Source organism: Empidonax traillii, unplaced genomic scaffold (assembly GCF_003031625.1).
Source record: "Empidonax traillii isolate 1590-97213 ecotype Southwest subspecies unplaced genomic scaffold, ASM303162v1 scaffold491:size805508, whole genome shotgun sequence".
Lineage (NCBI taxonomy): Eukaryota > Metazoa > Chordata > Aves > Passeriformes > Tyrannidae > Empidonax > Empidonax traillii.
This window is the reverse complement of record NW_020955684.1, coordinates 546,841-568,051: the sequence shown is the minus strand read 5'-3', so window position 1 is coordinate 568,051 and position 21,211 is coordinate 546,841. Positions and strand designations below refer to the sequence as shown.

Here is a 21,211-nt window from a genome sequence, read left to right as displayed (position 1 = left end):
TTTTGAGGAGGCTGTCCTTGAAGATCAATCAGCTGCCCTGGTTCTCTCTTCAATTCAAGGGACCTGCCATGGGATACTGCCTCTGTTCCTTGAAAAAGCCAAAGCCAACAATTCTGAAGTCCAATATAATGTCTCCACTGCCTGCTTCTCTCACTCCTCTCAGATTATACCACCTTACAGTTGTTTAACTGGGGATGGCATCAGTCCTCCATTTCCACATTCACAAGTAGCAAGAAACCTAAGCTACATGGCCAAATAGGAATACAACATCTATCCAAATGCAAATTAGGAGAGAGAAGTACATGGGAGATAAGAAAATTTTAAAGACATGGTATCTGGGAGCTTTTCTTGATCTCACTTAGAGATGGAAGTGGATCTATTAACAGAATGGATAACCATCATGATAGCTTACAGGAGCAACTGGAAAGACTAAGGCAGCAGCTAGTTCCAAAAAAAAAGGAATAGGGTCTATAAAACATACAAGGCTACATTTACATCCTAATTTGCAAGCATATAGATAATTTTAGGATGATATGAGGCAAAGCTTTTAAAAATCTGGAGAAATGAGTAGCTAAAGTAGAATAATCATCTGACAGATGGAGATTGCCCAAGGCTGCCACTTGAACATATAAAAAGATGAGGCTGAGTTCATTTTTGAAATTCAACATTAGAAATTTCAAGAGCATCCTTAGTATCAGTTGTGGAAAGTACAACATTATGCTCAGTGTAAGAGAGGTTAGATTCAAAGCCTTAGTTTGAAAATAGTTTTTAAAACCTGAAGCTTTACAAAAAGATTTAAAATATCTTCCTATAAGCAATATAGCATAAATATTTACAGCATAGCACCCAGGTAACATGTCTGTCTACCAGTTTCCATTGCAATGCCAATAGCGTAAGTAGCACATGCGTATTTCTACCATGGTGGTATTTGGGTTTCCCCTTCCTGTGCCACCGCGCTGTTCTTTCTACATATAACATCCTCTTCAATCAGTTTGCACAACCCTGCATTTCTTCAGAACCAGTAAGATCTACTCTGGTAACAGTTGAATGCCTAAAGGTAATAGCTAAACAAATTACTCGTTTACCTTCACTTGCAACTCTCACAGTTCCACAAAAAAGTAAGCAACTTCGAAGCACACACGGTTCCTTTAACAACAGTACAGCCATAAACACACTTAATATATTCAAACCTACACTCCTCCTGTTGTCATCCCCACACTGCACATCTTTGCCTCTATTTGCAACATCTTGTCCTTATTTGTTCCACTAATGCTGTGCAACATCATCTACACTCTGCCTCATGACCCCACTGTACTCAAAAGCAATCCAGCTGCAATATTGAGTGTGATCTATGGAAACTAGAGGAATATGGGATTATTATTTTTACTGCTTTTACTATTTCTAAAAGTCCCTTTCCGTGACAGATGGCACGTCTAAGAATAAGTTTGTGCTCTTTGATAACCGACATTCTGCAGACAGGTGAGAACGCAAAAAGCTCACAGCCCAAACCAACAATTTCAGAATCTCATAAGAGTGGGAATGGAAAGAGAGAAGGAAGCTAAATGGGCTAAACTATCACGTCAGTTCTGTTGATCTTAGCTGATTCAATTAACTTGAATGATTTTTCAGCCAGTTATTTTTTTTTCAAAGCAAAACAGTAAGGAAGACTAGCTCGTAAACAGGATAAACTAGCCTGTGACATAGTTATATGAGAGCAAATCAAGAACGTCAAAGCCATTCTGAATTAGCTGCAGCTTTCCTTTAACCCTAGTCCTTTCTAGTTTACAAAAGAAAAGGAGAGTATCAGTTCTAAAACAAAACCATCCACTTGCCTGTAGTCGTGATATCTGCATCTTGTTGTTGATTTGTAATTACTAACATATCCAAGAATTTAGGCCTCCACTGTCCTTGAATTTACTGTATTTTACCTCCCATTTTTTATTACTTGACAATGTCCAAGCTAAGCAGAACTTTGCCTAAATACTGGGGGTTTTTTTGGTTTTTTCCCCATGTAGTCTACTTAATCACAGATACAATAAAAAAAAGGCAATACAGAGTTGACACTTGCAAATTGTTCATGTCTACTTCAGATTACTAACTTTTTAAAAGAGGAGTACATCTTAGAAGATGAGGAAAATCCTTGATGCTTTCCAAAACTTCAAGGTACTATATAAAATGTATATTATTCTGTGATTTGAAATGGTATCAAATTCACTTGGTTAAGATACTAATTCAAAACCAACAAACCCAAAACTTTGCTTGTAATTTGATTTTAGCATCTCTGATTCAGATAAAATTAAGGGACTTGCACAGGCTAATTAAAAATCTGTAAAAGGAAGCATGGACATTTAAGAAATTCTGGTTATGGAAGCTACCAGAAATCTGGCACTATGTGACATTTTCAGTTGATATTTGTGACATTTAAATAAGATTCAGAGTTAGTTTGGGTTTTTTTATTTTTTTTTTAAGAAATATTCTTAGAATCAGACATTTTGAGAAAAAGCATCTCTACTGTTTAAAAGCAGTCTTCCCTCTAATATAAGTGCAATGTTGCACACAGCAATTAAATATCCTCCACATTCTCTTCTGATATGGTGGCTTAACTTGTAGGTTATTTGGAAATACAGTTAATGTGTTTAAGTCCCTCTTGTTTTATTTTCTGTGAGTATCATAATTTGGGAAAAATACAAGGTACTGTTATATGATCAAAATTGTTTCACCTTGCATTGCTTATGTGAGAACATTATACTATATATACAACCTGAAATGAAAAAGAAGTGTTTTACCAGAGACAAACAGTGAAGTACTCTCCTGTTTAGCTGATTTAATCAGTTCTAGTTTGTTACTGGGGAGGTTGTGCGTTTGATTTTTGGGTTTGGTTTGGTTTTGATTCTTTTTAACTAAAAGTAACTATTCTGATGCAATGAGAAGAGACTGAGAGAGAGCATAAGCTGAAATTCTTGAAATACAACATAAAAAGAGTTAATCTAACCATCATCCTGATGCTTGGAAAGGCTGGACTGTGATAATACACAGGGGACAATTACCAAGGCTCAGCTGATCAGCTGTAACTCAGTAAGGTGTAATAATGCAATTTCTGTCAAGTACGTGCACTGAACAGGAGTGTCAGTACTAGGTTACTGAGGTTACAGAAACCCTGCCTTTCTTTGGGATGCAGTAGTATCTTTTCTCTTTATGTTTATTCTTTGTTATGAAATCTTCATCTTAATAGGGCTAAAATATTCTAAAAATACTTCACAGATCGTAAACCCAATACTTCTTTCTAATTCAGCGGCAAAACTCCCTCCAATATCAATAGTGAAATAACTGCACCCCAGATAAAAACAATTGATCATTCATCCGTAACTGAACTACATCTGTGGTGAAACAGCAGCTATTTTGCACTTAACATTTCTATTGTACACTAATCTGTGGATGGCAATGCTCAACTCAAAACACAGGGGAATTCACGTAGATGGAAAATAATCATATTGACTAAAATCTGGCAAACTCCCTAGAGGTAACTCTTGTATTCAGATGAAAAATGCACAAGATTGTTTACAATTGTTCAGGATCTCAATAACATATGCTAGCTAAAAGACATGCCCAACAGCTGACAGAGCTCTAATCTCATGCTACTGAATAAATAATACTCCTATATGCTTTTTTCACTATTTGAGTGAGCAGATGACTATAAATACAAGGGCTGCATAGTTGCCGTTTTGCAGTGCAGGTTCAGTCTGTATCCCTACTGCCCAGGCTGTAAGCTGTGATAAGATCACACATAAATGTAGCACAGATTTAGTTGTCTCCATTTCAAGTTTTAAAGATGAGCCTGTAAATCAGAACTGAGGAATTGGAAACTACAGACAATCCCTGTTCCCATTATTTCAAGCTGTTAAGTATTTGAGATCAATACTTTAACTTTAGCTCCTCATTTGTCAGTAAGAGAGCAATACAATGGCATACTTTCTACTTCCATAAATATTACTTGTTTAACTGTGCCAAAACAACACACAAATGCAGTTACAGTACTTTAGTCACATCTGTGTGACTCTGCTGTCAAATGCCTGACAAATTTACAATCTGAATAGCAGATCCCAGAGGGTTGTGATCAATGGTACAGGGTCCAGTTGGAGGCCTGTCACTAGTGGTGTCCCCAAGGTTCAGTACTGGGCCCAGTATTGTTCAACTTACTCATCAGTGACTTGTACAGAGGGGCAGATGCCTCCTCATCAAGTCCATTGACAACATCAAGCTAGGAGGAGTGGCTGATACCTCAGAAGTTTGTGCAGCCCTTCAGAAGGGTCAATAGGTTGAAGAGATGGGCAGAGAGGAAACAAATAAAGATCAACAAAGGAAAATGCAGAGTCCTGCACCTGGGGAAAAATAACCCTGGGCACCAGTACAGGCTGGAGACTGACCTGCTGGAAAGCAGCTCTGCAGAGAAGCACCTGAGGGCACTAGTGGACAACAAGCTGCCCATGAGCCAGGAGTAATCCTGGTGGTCAACAAGACCAAGGGTAGCCTGGAGTGCCTTAGAAAAAGCACTGCCAGCAGTTTGAGGGAGGTGATCCTGCCCTTCTGCTCAGCCCTGGTGAGGCCTCATCTGGAGTGCTGTGTCCAGCTCTGGATCCCTCAGGACACAAGAGACTTGGACGCCTGGGGTGGGTCCAGTGGAGGGCAACATAAATGATTAAGGGACTGGAGCATCTCCCCTATGAGGAAAGGCTGAGGGAGCTGGGCCTGTTCAGCATCAGGAAGAGACTCAACCGAGAGGGGACCTCATCAGTGTCTACAAGTATGTCAAGAGACAGTGTCAAGACGATAGAGTCGGGCTCTTCTTGGTGGTGCTGAGCAATCAGACAAGAGGCAATGGGCAGAAACTGATGCACAGTAAGTTCCACTGGAATGTGAGGAAGAACTTTACTGTGCGGGTGACTGCACTCAGAGAGGTTGTGGAGTCTCCCTCACTGGAGATACTCAACAACTGCCTGGATGCAATTCTGTGCCATATGCTCCGGGATGACACTGCTTGACCACGGAGATTGGACAAGATGACCCACTGTGATCCCTCCAAACCTTACCCATTCTGTAATGCTGTGACTTCAGATTACTGAAGAAGAAAGTTTTTTTTACCTAAAAAGTTGAAACCACTATCAATGCTTGCTTTTAATCTTAGAGTGGTGGGAGGAGGCAGGAAGTCTAATTCATGTTAGAATTGCCAGTAGCAAAACATTCAGTTCATCAAAACAGATTTTTTAGTTATATCACAAATCACCCATTTTATTATGGCAGCACTCAGAACTCAGGAACTGTCTTTAGACAGTCTAAAATTAAAGATGCTTCTTTTATAACCCTAGTCAACAACTTAAAAATCTGTATAATTCTGATGTTTCTCGAAATGAGTTAACAATTTTACCCAAACTAAAAACTGAAATGTTTCATTCACTGTTCGTGTTTAATTGGGCGGAAGTTACTATTTCGTAGGTCATTATTTAAGATAAATACCTCTCTCCCAACAATGGTAAGTTATTATTTTCTACCCCAGACTTCATTAGCTTTTCTTTTTGTTGGATAAATGCACTTACGTTACTAGTAGCAGCCAACTGTCATGTGACATGAAGTAAAACTTATCTGGAAGAACAGTACTTTATCAAATAGCAGATTTCTAAGATTTTTTTAAGGCACGTGAGAGCAGTGACATATTTAAGTATTACAATAATTACAGACTAATTCAAGCAGTTATTTCTGCAAAATGAGCAATGCACTTCTTTTCACATAGCTGAAATATGATAGAACTTTTCTAAAAGCAAGTGTTTCCACTTCCACAATGGATCAGCCACTTTTTAACACCTTGCTACTAACTGCTACTAACTTTTTAGAAATATTTTTTTTGCTGGTTAATGTTTTATAACCTTTCCATGTTCCAAACACATAATCTATGATGTAATATATTAAACACAACACAATAGCACTGACAATTTTTTATTTTAAATCAGTCATAACTAATCAACCAACACTCATTTATTAATGGAAAATAAACATGTGTTGTGTTTTACCTTTGAATCACAGTATATTTAGAAATATATACTGTATAATATACTATACTACTGTATATTTACTGTATAATATACTACTGTATATTTCTAAACTTTAGCAGAACTAATAAGAATACTGTAATAAAAATAACTTCCTATCAAATAATGGATAATTAAAAAAATTTTTTTACATAAATCTTTCATATTACATTATCCTATGATTTAAATAAAAGCCAGTCAAGCATAAAATGTTTGTAATGAGTTGATTCCCTGAAGTAAAACTTAAAATATTCCTGTATATTTTCTGAAATAGCTATGTTGTTACTAAGGACTTTTTTTTTCAAACAAAAGAATTTTCAAACACAAAAAATTTGAAGGGATAATTATGACCTCATAAAACGCTGAGACATTATCAGTTGAGTACATTTTGCAGAATAAATCCTATATTCTTAAGGTTCTCTCTATTCACCAAATATACTCATTAACATGACATGCAGATTTCTAAAGTTAAATGGGCCATTATTAGGACACTGGAATATGCAAGCAATATACGGATTAATTGTTTAATCATATGGAGTTGCCTGTGGCACTAAGAAAAAGAAAAGCTAAATGTCAGTAATTCACACTGTCTACTGAAATTGAGTCCCAGATGTTAAAAGACTAAGCAACCTAAAAATCAATTAACTTCATTTCAAACAAAATCTTCTCCAAAGCAAGCTTTAATCGAGTGATCTAATCGTCCCCTTTCCCTCCCTGGCACAAAAAAACATGGAAATTGCCACTATTTAGTACGTGCAGTGACTGAACTAGGCAAATAGTATGTAGAACCAGTGTAAGATTTTCATGTCTTCTGCCATTACAACTCACTGTTTTTGATTAAGATTTTAATGGCTTTTAAAGATAATAACAAAGAATTTTGGAATGGGCTGCCCAGAGAGGTGGTGGATTCTCTGTCCCTGGAGGTTTCTAAGATAAGACTGGATGTGGCACTGAGTGCCATGGTCTAGTAACCACGGCAGTGTTGGATCAGGGGTTGGACTTGATAATCTCAGAGGTCTTTTCCAACCTGGTTGATTCTATGATTCTATGAATGTCTAATGAGTAAAAATGTCAGACTTTGTTTTTCTCTAAGAAAACAAATGCCATTTGTCACTGTGCACAATTCTGAAATAGAAGAAAGCTTCAGTTGTTATTATTTTCCATAAAATCAATGAAAAATAGTTATTTTGTATTAGAATTTAAGCTAATACACCCTGCCTACTCTAAAAAACATACGGGCTAGTGCCAATTCCAAACGTGACTTTTTTTCAGCAATTTTATGAAAGTTAATGTAAGAATGAGTAAACTCACCTTATAAGCATCTGCCATTGTTTTCAGTACAACACTAATTACAACAGTTGCTTGTATTTTGAATGAACAAGTTCTAGAGAATATAAAAAGGCTTAGCCCCAGTAAGCATCAAGAAAAATCAGAGGAGAGATTAACTACTAAGGGACATTCACACGAGTGTTATAAATTTAAAAAGGGAAGAGATTACATACCCCTCTCCACCAATTCTTGTTATCTTTAGACGAAAATCAACAGAGTTCAGGCTGGGTGGCTTCCATTTCAAAATATCGTCACATCGACCAGGCTTGTATTTCTGAAGTAAATTAAAATGCAGTTTAATTATGCTTATTGGTTTTCACTGGTTTTAAAAGTAACAATTCAGCCTTTCAGACTATATTAGCTGTCTCTAATGAATTACAATACTTAGTGACTGAAACAATAAATTCCATTACCATGGAGGTAGTTGTGCTTCACTACTTTGTTTGCTGCTGCCTTTTGAAACTGCTTAGCACTGTAGCTATGCCACTGAATATAATAAAAAGCTGAGAATGGAAATAAAAATTAGCATACTTCATTATCTCTCTCTGCCCAATGGAAAATTTCCAAAAAAAAAGAAAATAAGAATGCACAGAAAGAAATGAAAACACTGGCAGGACATACAGAAAAGACACATTTAAATTAATCTCACTGTTTTTGAACAACTTTATGAGAGGTATTTTTGTTATCCATGCTATTGGCTGACACAGCATGAAAAGCCAGCAGCCACCATACTGCCACCTATCAGAAAGGCCCATCACATGACAGAATGAGAAATTTTACTTTTTTGATATTTATTCATCTACAGTGAGAAAATACATCCAATTTTACAATAAAAATAAAACCAACCATGAATATTCACTATCTTTTGGAAACAGAGCAATCATTATTATTACACTGCACCCAGGCTGTGTTAGGTATTCTCAAAATACAAAATTTACAATGACAAAATTTAAAATTACAAAAAGAGATGAGTTTTCTGTTTTCTGATGTAAGAATGTAAAGTTATTCTTCCCAAAATAAATGCTGCACATCTTACCATTTCTTGTTGAAAGGACAGCGTGTGACTTTTGCTAGACATAAGTAAAGGCAAGCTTCACATAATCGACACTCAAATCAGCTCTAAACATTTTTAGCCACAGTTCTGCTACGCATGACAAAAATAACCCACTAACAGCTTCTTCTGGAATTTGAATGTGGATGGCTAGAGTACATTATCTTTTAATTTTTGATCATCACCCTTAGATCCTTTGCGAGCAATAGCTTCAGGAGTTCAGTTCTGGTTCCCATTCAGGGCCATATAAACCCATTTCAAACACCAATATTAGAGTCACCTGCCCAATTTACTATTCTAATCAGAAAACCAGTAAGATACAGTGTGATAAAGTTATGAAAGTTTATTTCTTTTTCTTTCATTTTTTCTTTCTTTTCTTTCTTTCTTCTCTTCCCAATTTCCCCCCTGTATGTTTCCTGTGTATAGTTACCTATACACCTTTCCAAAATGGATTTAGAAAGGTAATGTTTAAGCATCGTACAAAACCCAGAAAATCTTTCAGCAATAAAGAAATATTCCTTTAGTTGCTATCATGCTGCTGTTCCCTCCCTCTTTTCTTCGGCTCTTTTCCAGTCACCTGAAATATCTAAGTATTCCAATGATCTAATCTTTAGATTTTTATAGTAATGAAACTTATCTTGCTCTTTAGTACTTTCCTCTACATTCCCAAACTAAAAATCTGCTATCATGCAGTACGGAGTTCAAAATATTGAAGGATTCATGGCATACATATCAACTGATATTAAATAGATAAATCAGAAGAGACAAAATATGATGCTTGGCAAAGCAATTAAGCTTTTTTCATCATCATTTTTATATTTATGATGTTTTAAATACAGTTTATGCACTTAAATATATTTTGAAGTATTTGCTTTCAATTTTACAGAAAGGCAGATGGCACTGAAAATTCTTTTTCAGCTAACTTTTCACGCCGTTTCCTTGTACTTATGCCTGATATAGAGAGAAGATGGAGTTAAACCCTACATAAATTTTATTAATGAAATATGTCCCAGGAATAACAGGACAGAATACAATGTTTGCAAAAACATTATTTGCCTTCTCTTATCTGCAGTTTCTAATTTGGCTAAAGAGAATTACTACTATTAATTATTTGTTAAGTAGTTTTATGAAGAAATACAGGGAACAATCCTATTTGTGACAAATTTCTCCACAGATACTGAAAATTTAATTTATGAAACAACTGCCACAGCAGGCATGAAGAAACAGAGTAGAGCTGAGTAGTTGAATTTGCTGAAACAGGTGTGATTTTGCTGTATGGAACAGAAGATCCATCTTAATAGTTGCTCTTTGGTCTTTTAGAATGACTGAGGACTTCAATCAAAGGTGGTATTTGTCAATCATACACAAAAACTAAAATCTTATATTAAGCCTCTGTGTTGCAAGATTTCTAATTTATTGACTTTACTGTGAGGGTTCTGAGACACTGGAGCTGTTTGCCCAGACTATCTGTGGATACCCCATCCCTGGAAACATTTAAGGCCAGACTGGATGGAGTCTGAGCAACCTGATCTAGCGGAAGGTGTCCCTGCTGATGTCTTAGGAGTTTTTGATTTTTTTAATTTTTGTAGATTTTGGAAGTAGTTGTGTAGTGAAGGTAGATTTTAATGTAGCTGTGCTTTCCCACATGCTGTAGCCTAATGTTTACACATACCCAAGCCAGCTGCTCTATTTCATATCAAGTCCTCTAGCATTTTTTTGAGGTAGAATGGCGGGAAAAGCATCCTGAGGCCTCTACCAGGAGATATCACACAGGCACAGTGACCTTCAAGCCTGGAACTTGGAGGAACTCCAAAGACTGCATGTGTGGCAAAGACAATGAAGATGAGGAAGAGGGGGTCCCAAACTTCCCCAGACTCAATTCCCAAAGGGGCATGTCGGGGAGCAGAACGAGGCAGAACCAGGGGATGGACAAATTGGGATTGGATGGACATCATTATAAAATCATAGAACCTGTGTCCGAAGGCACGTGTGGCGGTTTGTATTCCAGGGGCCTGGAGGCTCATTAAAGCTTCTACTCTCTTTACCTTATCTCCTGTACCAAACTGGCTCAGAGTCTTTTTCTCTGCTGTCTTTTAGGCAACGCTGCCCATGGCAGGAGAGTTGAACAAGATGATCTTTAAGGTCCCTCCCTTCTGACTCAAACCACTCTATGATTCTATGACTTGCAATAATCTTCCAACTAAGATTACTGGAGTGTTTACAATTATTGATTTATTAATATACACTCAAGTAATTTCCTTTTAAGCAGTAGGCCATATTTTAGTTATTAAAACTAGACCAAGTCTAAACTGTCTTTAGAAAAAAATCTCAGCTGGTTTACTACATGACTTCTTTTACATATCATTCCTTTAAAGCAAAGATAAAGAGAGGTATTAGTCTTCAAGACAGAAGAAATTTTCTCTTTTGTACCAAAATATCACTCTCAATCAAAAACCACACCATATTTTGTGTCCAAAAGATAAATTTTAACTGCTTTTGCATTCATGACTACTAAATATTTCCATAAACAGAAGTCTTACTTTCTGGAGGAAAACAGGATTAAACATACTCCATCTTGAAAACTAAAGGCCAAGATTTCCTCTCAGCAATATGAGAAAAATCAAAGGCCTTGAAGAGAGGACCAAAGGCTTCTTTCCAGATAGCAGACTGTCCTATTCATATTTGCTTCTGCCTGAACCATATACCCTGAAAACGCTTGACACCCCTTTAGAAAATTAATTCTTACCGATGCAAATAAAATGAACCAACCTCTATGAGTTATAGCACTGAAATTCTGAGGAAGAGCAACTTCTGATCTATCTAACAACCTTATCTACTAGAGCTCTAGTGTCCTGACTCTGACAACAGCCAACAGCATGTGCTCAGGAAAGATGAAAAGCAGGGGCAATTATATATGGCATTTTCTACTACTGTTCTCTGAGAAACTATCCATTTTCAAGCTCAGAGACTTCCTGATGTGGATGTGATTCAAATGTGATTCCTATGTGTTTAGTGATTTTCAGTTTCTCTGCATGAGCTTGTACAGCTCCCCAGTAAGAACTTCACCGACACGGCACAGTGTTTCACACACAGCCCAACTACACTGTGGGAAAAAAAACACCACTTTTTTGGACCAGTTTTTGTTGGTTTCAAAGACTTGAATTCCATAGGGCTCATAGTAAGAAAGATGCTGAACAATCAAAACCCATTGTTTCCACGCTACTCATAGTCTCATATGCACCTCTATGCATGGAAATACACTCAGCTCAGAAGCTATCATTTTATGTATGCAGTTACAAAATTTTTCTCCACTTACTTTAGATTTATCTACACAGAAGTTTACGCACTGTTTTATCACTCAGCCCCTCAGTCTTGTAAGAGGTTACTACAATTCTCCACATTTAGGACCAGCCCTTGCTGATCCATCAAGAAAACACCATCCAATTTTCAAACTTGCATATCTGCAGTACTGGTGACTCCCTTCCCTGGTGGGGAGTGAATTGCACCCCCATCCCTTCACTCCTACTTTTTAACTGATTAGATATTTGTGCAAGAACCTTTAGTTTCTTCAAGAGTCTTTTATCAGAAATTTTGACAAGAGGATTTCTGGAAGTCTTAAGGAGGAAAGCCATATGATCCTTACTCAAATGAGTTTTGAACCCTTTGTTGGAAAGGCATAACAATCCTTTCAATAATTTATGTAATTTTCACCAACTATATCATGTTCACCCAGATATCAACTACTGTATTCCTTATTGTTGTTTCTACTCCTTTTTCCAGTCCAGATACCAAGCTTACAGAACTTATTTCCTCCCCATTCTTTCATGACACCTGCCCCCACCGTCATTTTTTTTTCTAATGATATTGTATTTTCTACCCTTACATGCTTAGGCAACAATGTATATTTTTTATACAGGATCTACTATCCGATTTTTTCAAACTGCTTCCTAGACTGACAAATTACACCCTCCTAAAAGTCAATAAGAAACCAATTTCACAACAGACAGGAACAACTATTCCAAAATCAGTAGTGAAAAGCAATGTTTTGACAGGATATATCTGCATACCTGTAATTACACTGCTAGATCCACAATTTTGACTCAAGTTGAATTATAAATTTAATTGGCTGACTTGCTTGAAGGGCAGTGGGGGAGGATTTGCTCTTTAAGATGGAGATATTTTCTTTACCTCTAAAACCAGCACAGTCTGAAACATGCCTCAGCTAAACATTTTGTCCTATCAATAAATAAATTGAGGAAAGATAATTTCTACCCCACTTCAAGTTAGTCAAAAAGAACTTACTTAGAAAGCAATGGCAATATATATACTCTTTTGACTATTACATTTAATTTTGACCATTATCAAACAACAGCCTTCTCATTTCACAACTATTTGTTAATACTGAACACCTAGCAAAGGTAACAGGTAATTTACAGGTATCTTTCAGAAACAGTTACAAAGGCTTAGATAAGCAATTAAGATTTCAAAACTCATATTAAGAACAAGCTATACAGCTCCCCCTGCCCCTCCCCAACTTCTGTTACCAAGAAAGACAGAAACTCACAGAAGTCTAACTTAAAATGAGAATTTATCCAAAGGATTAATAGTCCCTGAGAAAAAGATTACTTTTTGTAAAAGGCGAGTCCATACATACAATACAGCAGTAATAAGTTATTGAGTTTGACTGCTAAGTGCTAAATCAATTTCTTTAAACATGAGCTGAAGCCAAACAAGAATTCTGCTTGTTAAGTATGTGAAAACTTCACCTTAGATGAATCACTGCATACTGCAGACCTGTTCTGCCTCAAGTTATTCTTTATTTTAATTCCAAACCAAAATGTGAAGCAATCTGTTTGAGATCAAACTACACCCTAGCATTTTAAATATAGCATTCATAGCAATGATATCCTCAACACCACCCCCCGACAAATATGTATGTACATGACTACTTCTAAAACATGTCAGATCCCCTATCATCTCAAATACAAAGTTCATGTTTCAATCTGAAACCTTTCAACCTAGTCTAAACACAAAAATTAGAACTCCACACCAAAAAAGGTACATCGATAAATCAGAAACTACATCAAATAGCTTTTAAGAATTGGACTAGGTGACCTCCTGAATACCCTACCAACCTAAATTGTTCTACAAAAATGTATCTCTCTTCGGTTGTTTGTTCTTTTAGCAGCCATGCTGGGTGCTAAATTACATCAGCATTTTAGTTGGCCAAAGTAACAAGCTTTCAACACAAATTACCCACTGGTACCTACTAAGTACAGGTTAGTTGCAATAGCCCGGCAGCTCTTGGTGCACGCAACTTGGATTCCATTAATGTAAAACCAAACTTGAAGTTTCACCTCAAGAACACACCTAATGCACTTCACACCAAAGTACAGGCTCTGCAGGCCAAGGCAAAGGCTGTACCATTGCTGTGCTACCTTACACCTACACAGCACCGATGAACCTGAGCTGTGAAGATGTCCTGCGCCATCCTGAAATGCTGCTTCAAAGAAATAAGGGTATCAGTGCTTTCAGTTAGCTATGGACCCTGAGCTCTCCAATTTTTACAGCTTTGTCACTTACTCACCATCTACCTAACTTTTCATTTATCTTTGTATTATTAGTAGTAGTATTATCAATAAAAATAATGGGTTGCTGGTCATATTGAACCTCAATCCCCTACCTCCTCTATCCCAAAGTATGAAGTCTAGTTCCACCCTTCTTTCACAGCTGCCCATAGTGGGAGAAACTCTCTTCTCCTCTCCCCTCAGATCAAGAGAAAGACTGACCCTCAAAGCCCCAAGTTCTGTTATTTGAACTTTTGCTGACACATTTCTTATTTGTTGCAGATAGTCTCGCACACAGGTTTTGGTTTTGCCTAATCTTTCAGCATTTGCATTCAATGGATGGCTCTGCAGAAAGCTGAAAGCCTGGGCAATGGAGATGTCAGCAGCCCACTAAGAGGATAAAATTTCACTCCAAATAGCTTCTTCTGCATGGGAGAGACATTTCTGCTTTGTATTTTGTAGGAGGAAGAGTGGGGTTGGTTTCTGGGACTGCATTCTGGGCAGACAGTCTGGGCCGTGGGGTGGTGTTGAGTCACCATGAAGACACCCACCTGGAAGATTGAGTAACTTCAGTCTAAGTCTAGACACAACAAATGATTTCTCCTAAGGACTGAAAAGGAAGAGGTGGTGAGATGATCAAGAGAGAAGTTCATGCCTCATCAAGAGGAGGAAGAGAAGGTTTCCTTGACAAGGGTGGGTGCTTTACTATCCTACAAAGCCTAATCAGCCAGTTCTACCTCCCTAACCCTTAATAAATGCAATCCTCCAGAAATGCAAGCAGCAGCCAACACAGGCCATCTTACACTTCCCTTCATCCACACCTTCCCTCACTCCTTCCAAACTATAGGAAGCCAGCAAACAACCCAGCTCTTTCTTTTCTCCTAAATGGCACAGGGCTGCTACTTGTCAGCTGTAATTTACCCTCAGTAAACCGGTCAGACCTAGCCCTGCAAAGCATCCAAGGGCTGCAAAGCTGGCAGCTGCAGGCACACACTAATTCAGAAAGGAGGCTGAAAAAAAAGGGCACAGAGAGCTCAGGGAAGATTTGTTTGCATAGCCATGACTCGCCCAAGAGGTATGGAAGGCTGAGTACCTTTGAGGGGTGAGGGCAAAGCAGGTAGGAGGGGATGAGTTAACAAAGACAACTACTGGGAATCTGAGTTCTTTTAAATCATTAAATGTAGTTTGCCATGTCGCAAATGACATTACCATCTAATTGCATATAAATGCAACAAACTGCACTTAAGTATACTTGAACATGAAATATACATATTAAATACAAAACTTTACACCTCTAATAATGTAAGATTCAAATAACAAATTTAACACCAAGAAAAAAACGTCTGTCATTACATCAATGATATTGTCATATTTAGACTTACCAGGAAGACATTAAAAGCACTTTCAAAACATTCTAAAATGCTTCAGGTTCACGAACAATAAGAACTACTTGAGCTGTTGTAAAATTCACCCATATACATTATCAATATTTTTCTGTATTTTAATTAAATGGTTTGCAAGCAATTTTATTCAACACAACACTTAAGTTTTCAGTTGAAAGCTAAGAGTTGACTATAGCAAACTTATAACAACAACAAATCTGCTTCTCTTTCCCACTCAAAACAGTGTTAAACGTTTTCTCTGAAGAGCTCTATTTAATTCTGAGGCCTCTTAATCCATAGAGCAGCTGCTGGCCTGCCCAACCTAATAGTTTGCATTCAGCTGGGTAAACATAAAGACAGAATGATTACCCAAATGTGTTTTTATTTTCTTGCAGTACAGACTTTGGATCATTTTAAAGAACCAAAAGGATCGATTAAAATCAATTATTTCAAGCTAGACTTTATAAAGAGATGAGCCGAAAACACAGAAGTTGCTAATATTGTTGACAGATTATGTAAGTCACAACAATGGATCAAGAAACCACAAGATCAAAGACAACCATTGACTTCAATTGTATATTCATAGATTTTTAAGACTGGAAACTACTACTGGGCTCATTGAGTCAGCTCTCTTGCATATAGGATGTAGGACAGAGAAACTTGAATAAACAATAATGTTTATATCAGGTTTATACCGCTTATCCAAACTACAATGATGTTTCTATCAAATTTGTAATTCCCGTTCAAAACCAGCACGCCTTTACGAAAGATATCGAATGATGAAGAAATCACAACACATATCTAGGGATGTTAACACAGCTATTTATTACACTTGTGCTTAAAAATGCTGCATGCTTATTTCTACACTGAGTCTTGTTAATGCCTTACTTTAGACTGAAGCCTGGCTCTCCATGTAATTACCTCCCTTTTTTAACACAAAATGAGCAAGTCTTAGTCTTACTGCATGGGTAATTTTCCAGTTGGCTGATGTACACATCCTCATAGTGTAATTGCACAAAAGCCTTTAGAAGAGTGGGCAAAAGAACAGAACCTACTATTTCAATATTCTTTTCATTGCTTATGTATACAGCAGTACACAAAAATAAAGCACATTTGTACTTTGTATTCTTTTGCATTGCACTGAAACGTGTTGATAACTAGTTGAAATAATTCTTTTCATATTCATGCCTTTAACTGGGACTTAATACACTTGCTCTTAGATATATTGCCCACATCTGGCTGTATTCAAGCATCACTTGAACATCATAAGTTTAAATTATTCAGGTTAGCCAACATAATTGATTCTTTTGGGAAAATATGTAAGTTTACTGAAAAAGTTCAAAATATTAACATTACCATAAAGACATATGCAAAATCCCAACCCTATCATTAAAACCCTTCATGGCAACATACTTCTTTAACTGTCACAAAAAAGAAAAAAAAAAAAAAACGTAAACACAAGACACTAAAATCTACTTGAGGAAATAAGCAGTTACACTGTGACCCTTCAAATATTCTGCCTTCTGTCACTCCCAGCGTCCCTTCTCAGTTCCAACTCCTGTTCCTCAGAGCAGCCATACAAACAACTTATATTCTCCCCATATTTCCCATGGACCATCACTGGCAATGACCTCTGTTCTTCCCCAAGTATTCTAATTTTTTTGTCTGGTAAAAAGCTAAACAAAAGGTAACATGGCACCAGAAGTCTCTTGGTCATTGATAGGTAAATGTGATTAATGCTTGTTCTTGCTGTATAGTGAGCAGGACACTGGGAACTGGAAGAAAGAGATACACTAGCCTGATCACAGGCTTATAACACTCTCTGGCCGAGGAGCAGAAAGTCCAGATTTTCTTACTGAAGTCTGAGGCAAACAGATTCTTTGAGAAGACTGCTTTGAGAGTATAGGGCTCATCCCTAACTCACATCCCTGGAGGTGAAGGCAAACTGTGTTGTACACTGTGGCATTAATGGTGTTTGGTGGTGATCACTGGTGAAGCAGCTTCAGAGACTATCCATCATACCCACACAGAAAACTGCTTTGCATGTTGATCTAGGAGACAAAGAAGATTCATGTCCAAGAGTAAAAGCCTCCAGGTTCAAACAACACATGCCTGACTACAAAGACTGATGCATAGAAAAAGTGACTAAATTAATGTATTGATCTAAAGCAGACAATGGAAATAAACATCTGGATAACACTATTGACTAAGATCAAATATCAGAGAATAACAGAGAAATATAATTGCTTATTCTTGCATTAAAACCATCTTATTTTAAAATACTTCAAAGCTGGCCAAACTGACTATCTGTTACACACCAAAATCTTTACAGATGTAAACATTTGCCAAATACATTTTACATTCAACAAGAGGTAGGAAGAGAACTCTTAGAAAGTCTCTCGCCGGGGTGTGAATATGTGAAAGGACCTTGGACATCCCACAGACACTGGTCATACTAGTTTTCACCTGGCTCCACTCTTTAAGTAGCTAGAAATAATCACCAGTGTATTTATCACATCACCGTTGTCCCATCCTGCTCTTGTACTGCATCTCCTTCCTAGAACAACCATTGTACTGCTCACAAAGTACCACTTGGCTGTCCATTGTGCACATCCAAAGACTCTGAACTAGGTTCACAAACAGCTGAATTACAGATCAAAAAACCAGCTTAATTAAAATAAAGTTCTACACCATAATTCTGCAGCTTAGAAAATATTATTTAGCCTCACAAGAACTAATGGGACTAATGTAAGTAACCATGATTGTTAAGGAAAAGAACTTCTCAAACTGTTTCCAATTAGAAACGTATCTGCAACTGCTCCCAAGAGAAACTATTTTTCCTACAAATAGCTTGGAGAAATTCAGACATATTAACAAAATGTTTGATACCTCTGAACCCAGCTGAGACAACTTATTTCGATTTCTAGAATGGCTTTTATTTAAAAAAAAAAAAAAAGCTACATTTTTTCACTGCATAGGAAAAAATTAATTCATATGCAGGGCTTTCAAGCCTACAAATATGTTACGCAGTTGCTATTGAACTGAAATGCTCCTTATGTCTTAAAATTGAGAAACGTACTTTGGTGCTTAAAATGTGCACTTAGGAGCAGCACAAATTATTAAAAGGCAGTAAAAAAAAGAGATGCTAAAGATGAGATATGAACTATTGGTTAAGCAAGTTTGGAGCGTCAAGAACTCAGAGGCACCTAAAAATTTTCTATGAATGAATGCAATAGATGAAACTTTGACAAATGCAGGTCAGCAAGGGAAGATGTGTAACTTCCAGTTGAGAAAAGGTGCTTTAATAAAATCACTTCAGTGGCACTTAGTGTCTCAAAGATTATCAGGATTCCTTTGTTCTTTAGAAAACCAAATCAAATCTACCACGTACTGATTTCTTTCTTGTAGATGATACACAATTCCTGTATAAAGTCTGGAAATTTTAAAGCAGGCTTTTTTAATATATATAAATATGAGTCAACTGTCCCTGTATTTATAAAGAAAAACAGGTAGATGTGATTTTAAGTACTTCTAAGAGTGCTCAGGCCAAGAGAAACTCCTGGATAAACACTGGACTTCCAAACACCTGTCAATTGTGAAAAGCATTTTCATAGTTGAGAGAAAACAGAAGAATATAAACACTGAATGGAAAATATACAAGAACACAAAATGGTGCAAACTTTGTATACTGCTCCAAAACAATCCAAATGCTTTCCAACTTCATGTAAACAATTTATACGTGCTGTATTCAAGCCCTTCACCCAGCACAACCTGTGCCTAACTATGGAGAGATGGCCATGATGCCCTGACTAAAAGATAACAACAAACAAAAGCAAATTCCTTCCCTCACAAAAAACTCTTTTAACAAAAATAAATTAATAAATGCTGCTTTTAATGTTTGGTGTTCTAAATTACTGATTAAAACCACCTGAGCAATCAAAGACCTGCAGTCCTCACTAAACATCAGCTTTTTGCCTGGTTCAGTGATTTGATCAGAATAGAGACACATTGATGGTCAATAAATATTTGATCAGCTTGAAAATAAAGTTGTTAATGAATTCCAAATGTTACACAATGAAATGCTGTCACATCATTGAAAGCAAATTTGTAGACAGTAACTTTGGAGGTTCAAAGAGATGAGGAAGATAGGTCCCTTGGTTAAGTTCAAATCCTTTAGTGTCAACAGTCAAGTCAGAAGGATGACAGAGCCAACTCCAGGTAACACAGCTTTAAATAACTCATTTCTTGACAGTCAAGTCACCATACTGCTTTAATTCTATGCAGTCAAACAAGTTTGTGTCAATTCTTACATTCCTCCGCTTTAAAAATCAAAATAAAGAAAAATTAATGTGTTTTAAGGTACAATCACATCAGTGTATTCCAGAAACTTTTCCTTTTTCTTTAGAGAACTAAGTAGGAATGACACTTCTTAATATGTTAGGTTAGCCAGAAGCAGCTGATTTTTTTGTAAAAATGTTATACCATGATTTGCCTTTTATGAAAATGTGACTTGAAGCTATGTGAAGTAGAAAGAGAATTATTATAATCAAAATTACTTCTGAAATATGAAGCTTAACTGTCATAGCAGACTGAGAAGCAAAACATGCTACTAATGTGCACCCATTTTAATAGTGTTGGATTATGTTCTATACTAAGGATTTTAACACTTGAATGCAAATCAGGTTTAGAAGGTTAACCTGTATACAGAAATTAATCTCTTAATATGTTAATAGAAAACTGTTTTTTCCAAAAGTGCTTCTGAACTTCAAGTTAATGCAATGTTTATATTGGACTTCTTTTGTAATTATTGTGCTAAACATCTTCTCCTCTTAGACTTTAATTTAGCTTTATACCTCCAGTTTCATTAAACATCTTGTTTCACAGCTGTACTAATAGCTTTTCTCAATATTCCATTAAGCGAGGAGGAAAAAATGAGGACATTTTATTCATAACTAACATAATTTACATATTAATCCTATTAATATTTGATAAATGAAGTTCAGATTACAGCCAAAACCCCACGTTTATAGCTATCAGAATGTAGCAGCTACAAAATTACTCGCTAGTCTTTCCTCCTCTACACCCCTGCTCATTACTGTAGGCAGCAGAAACCTATTCGTGGTCACTTCTGTTTGTATTTGTCCTTTCACTCAATATTATGATCTGGAACTAGAAACTTCACCACTTGGGTCTGAAGCAAAACCTGAAATTGTTGGCTAATGTTATATGATCCAAAACAGACTAACTAGAGTCTGCCTTCAATTCTAAACTCTGCTTTTGGCAAACTGAAGTAACTGTTGGAAAGCTACACACTCCTACCTTCATGACAAATAAATCTTCTAACAACAGAGCTATAGCACCCACGGACAAAGGAACTGATGATTGTCCATGGTTGCTACTTGAGATATTAGATTTATATTGGTATTGATTATTTTGGAATTCTCTTATTTTTTTACCATTTACTATCTACTATTTATAATCTCATTAAATATGTGCTGTGTAATTCTTCTGAAAAATTAACACAATAATAGAAACAATCAAGATACTTCTGTTGCTGTATTTCACTCTCTTTATTTCACTTTCTATGATTAACTTGAACTGAGATGGCCTCAGCATGTACCAATAGTGTAAGCTGTCACCAGGAACTATTGTATTTACTCCTCCAGATGAAATTTTCTTTCAAATTAAACTTCACAACTCATAAACAGCTTTAAGTAGAAACTAATATAATGGAAAAGCTCATGACTATAAAATTTTTCCTCAGCCATACATTGTTAATTTCCACCTGTCTAGAAACACAGA

The 21,211-nt window shown here is 36.6% G+C and overlaps 1 protein-coding gene across 3 annotated transcripts in view; it reads right to left on the bottom strand.

Annotated features, from left to right (window-relative positions):
* Positions 1–21,211, bottom strand: part of RNGTT (RNA guanylyltransferase and 5'-phosphatase) — a 179,630-nt gene that overhangs the window by 53,328 nt on the left and 105,091 nt on the right. For 2 of the 3 annotated variants that reach the window (XM_027896281.1, XM_027896282.1), the window contains one exon: positions 7,583–7,683. The exons of the other annotated variant lie outside the window; for it this stretch is intronic. In XM_027896281.1, coding sequence (XP_027752082.1) covers positions 7,583–7,683 — 101 coding nt within the window. The remainder of the gene's footprint in view (positions 1–7,582; positions 7,684–21,211) is intronic. 3 annotated transcript variants of the gene reach the window in all.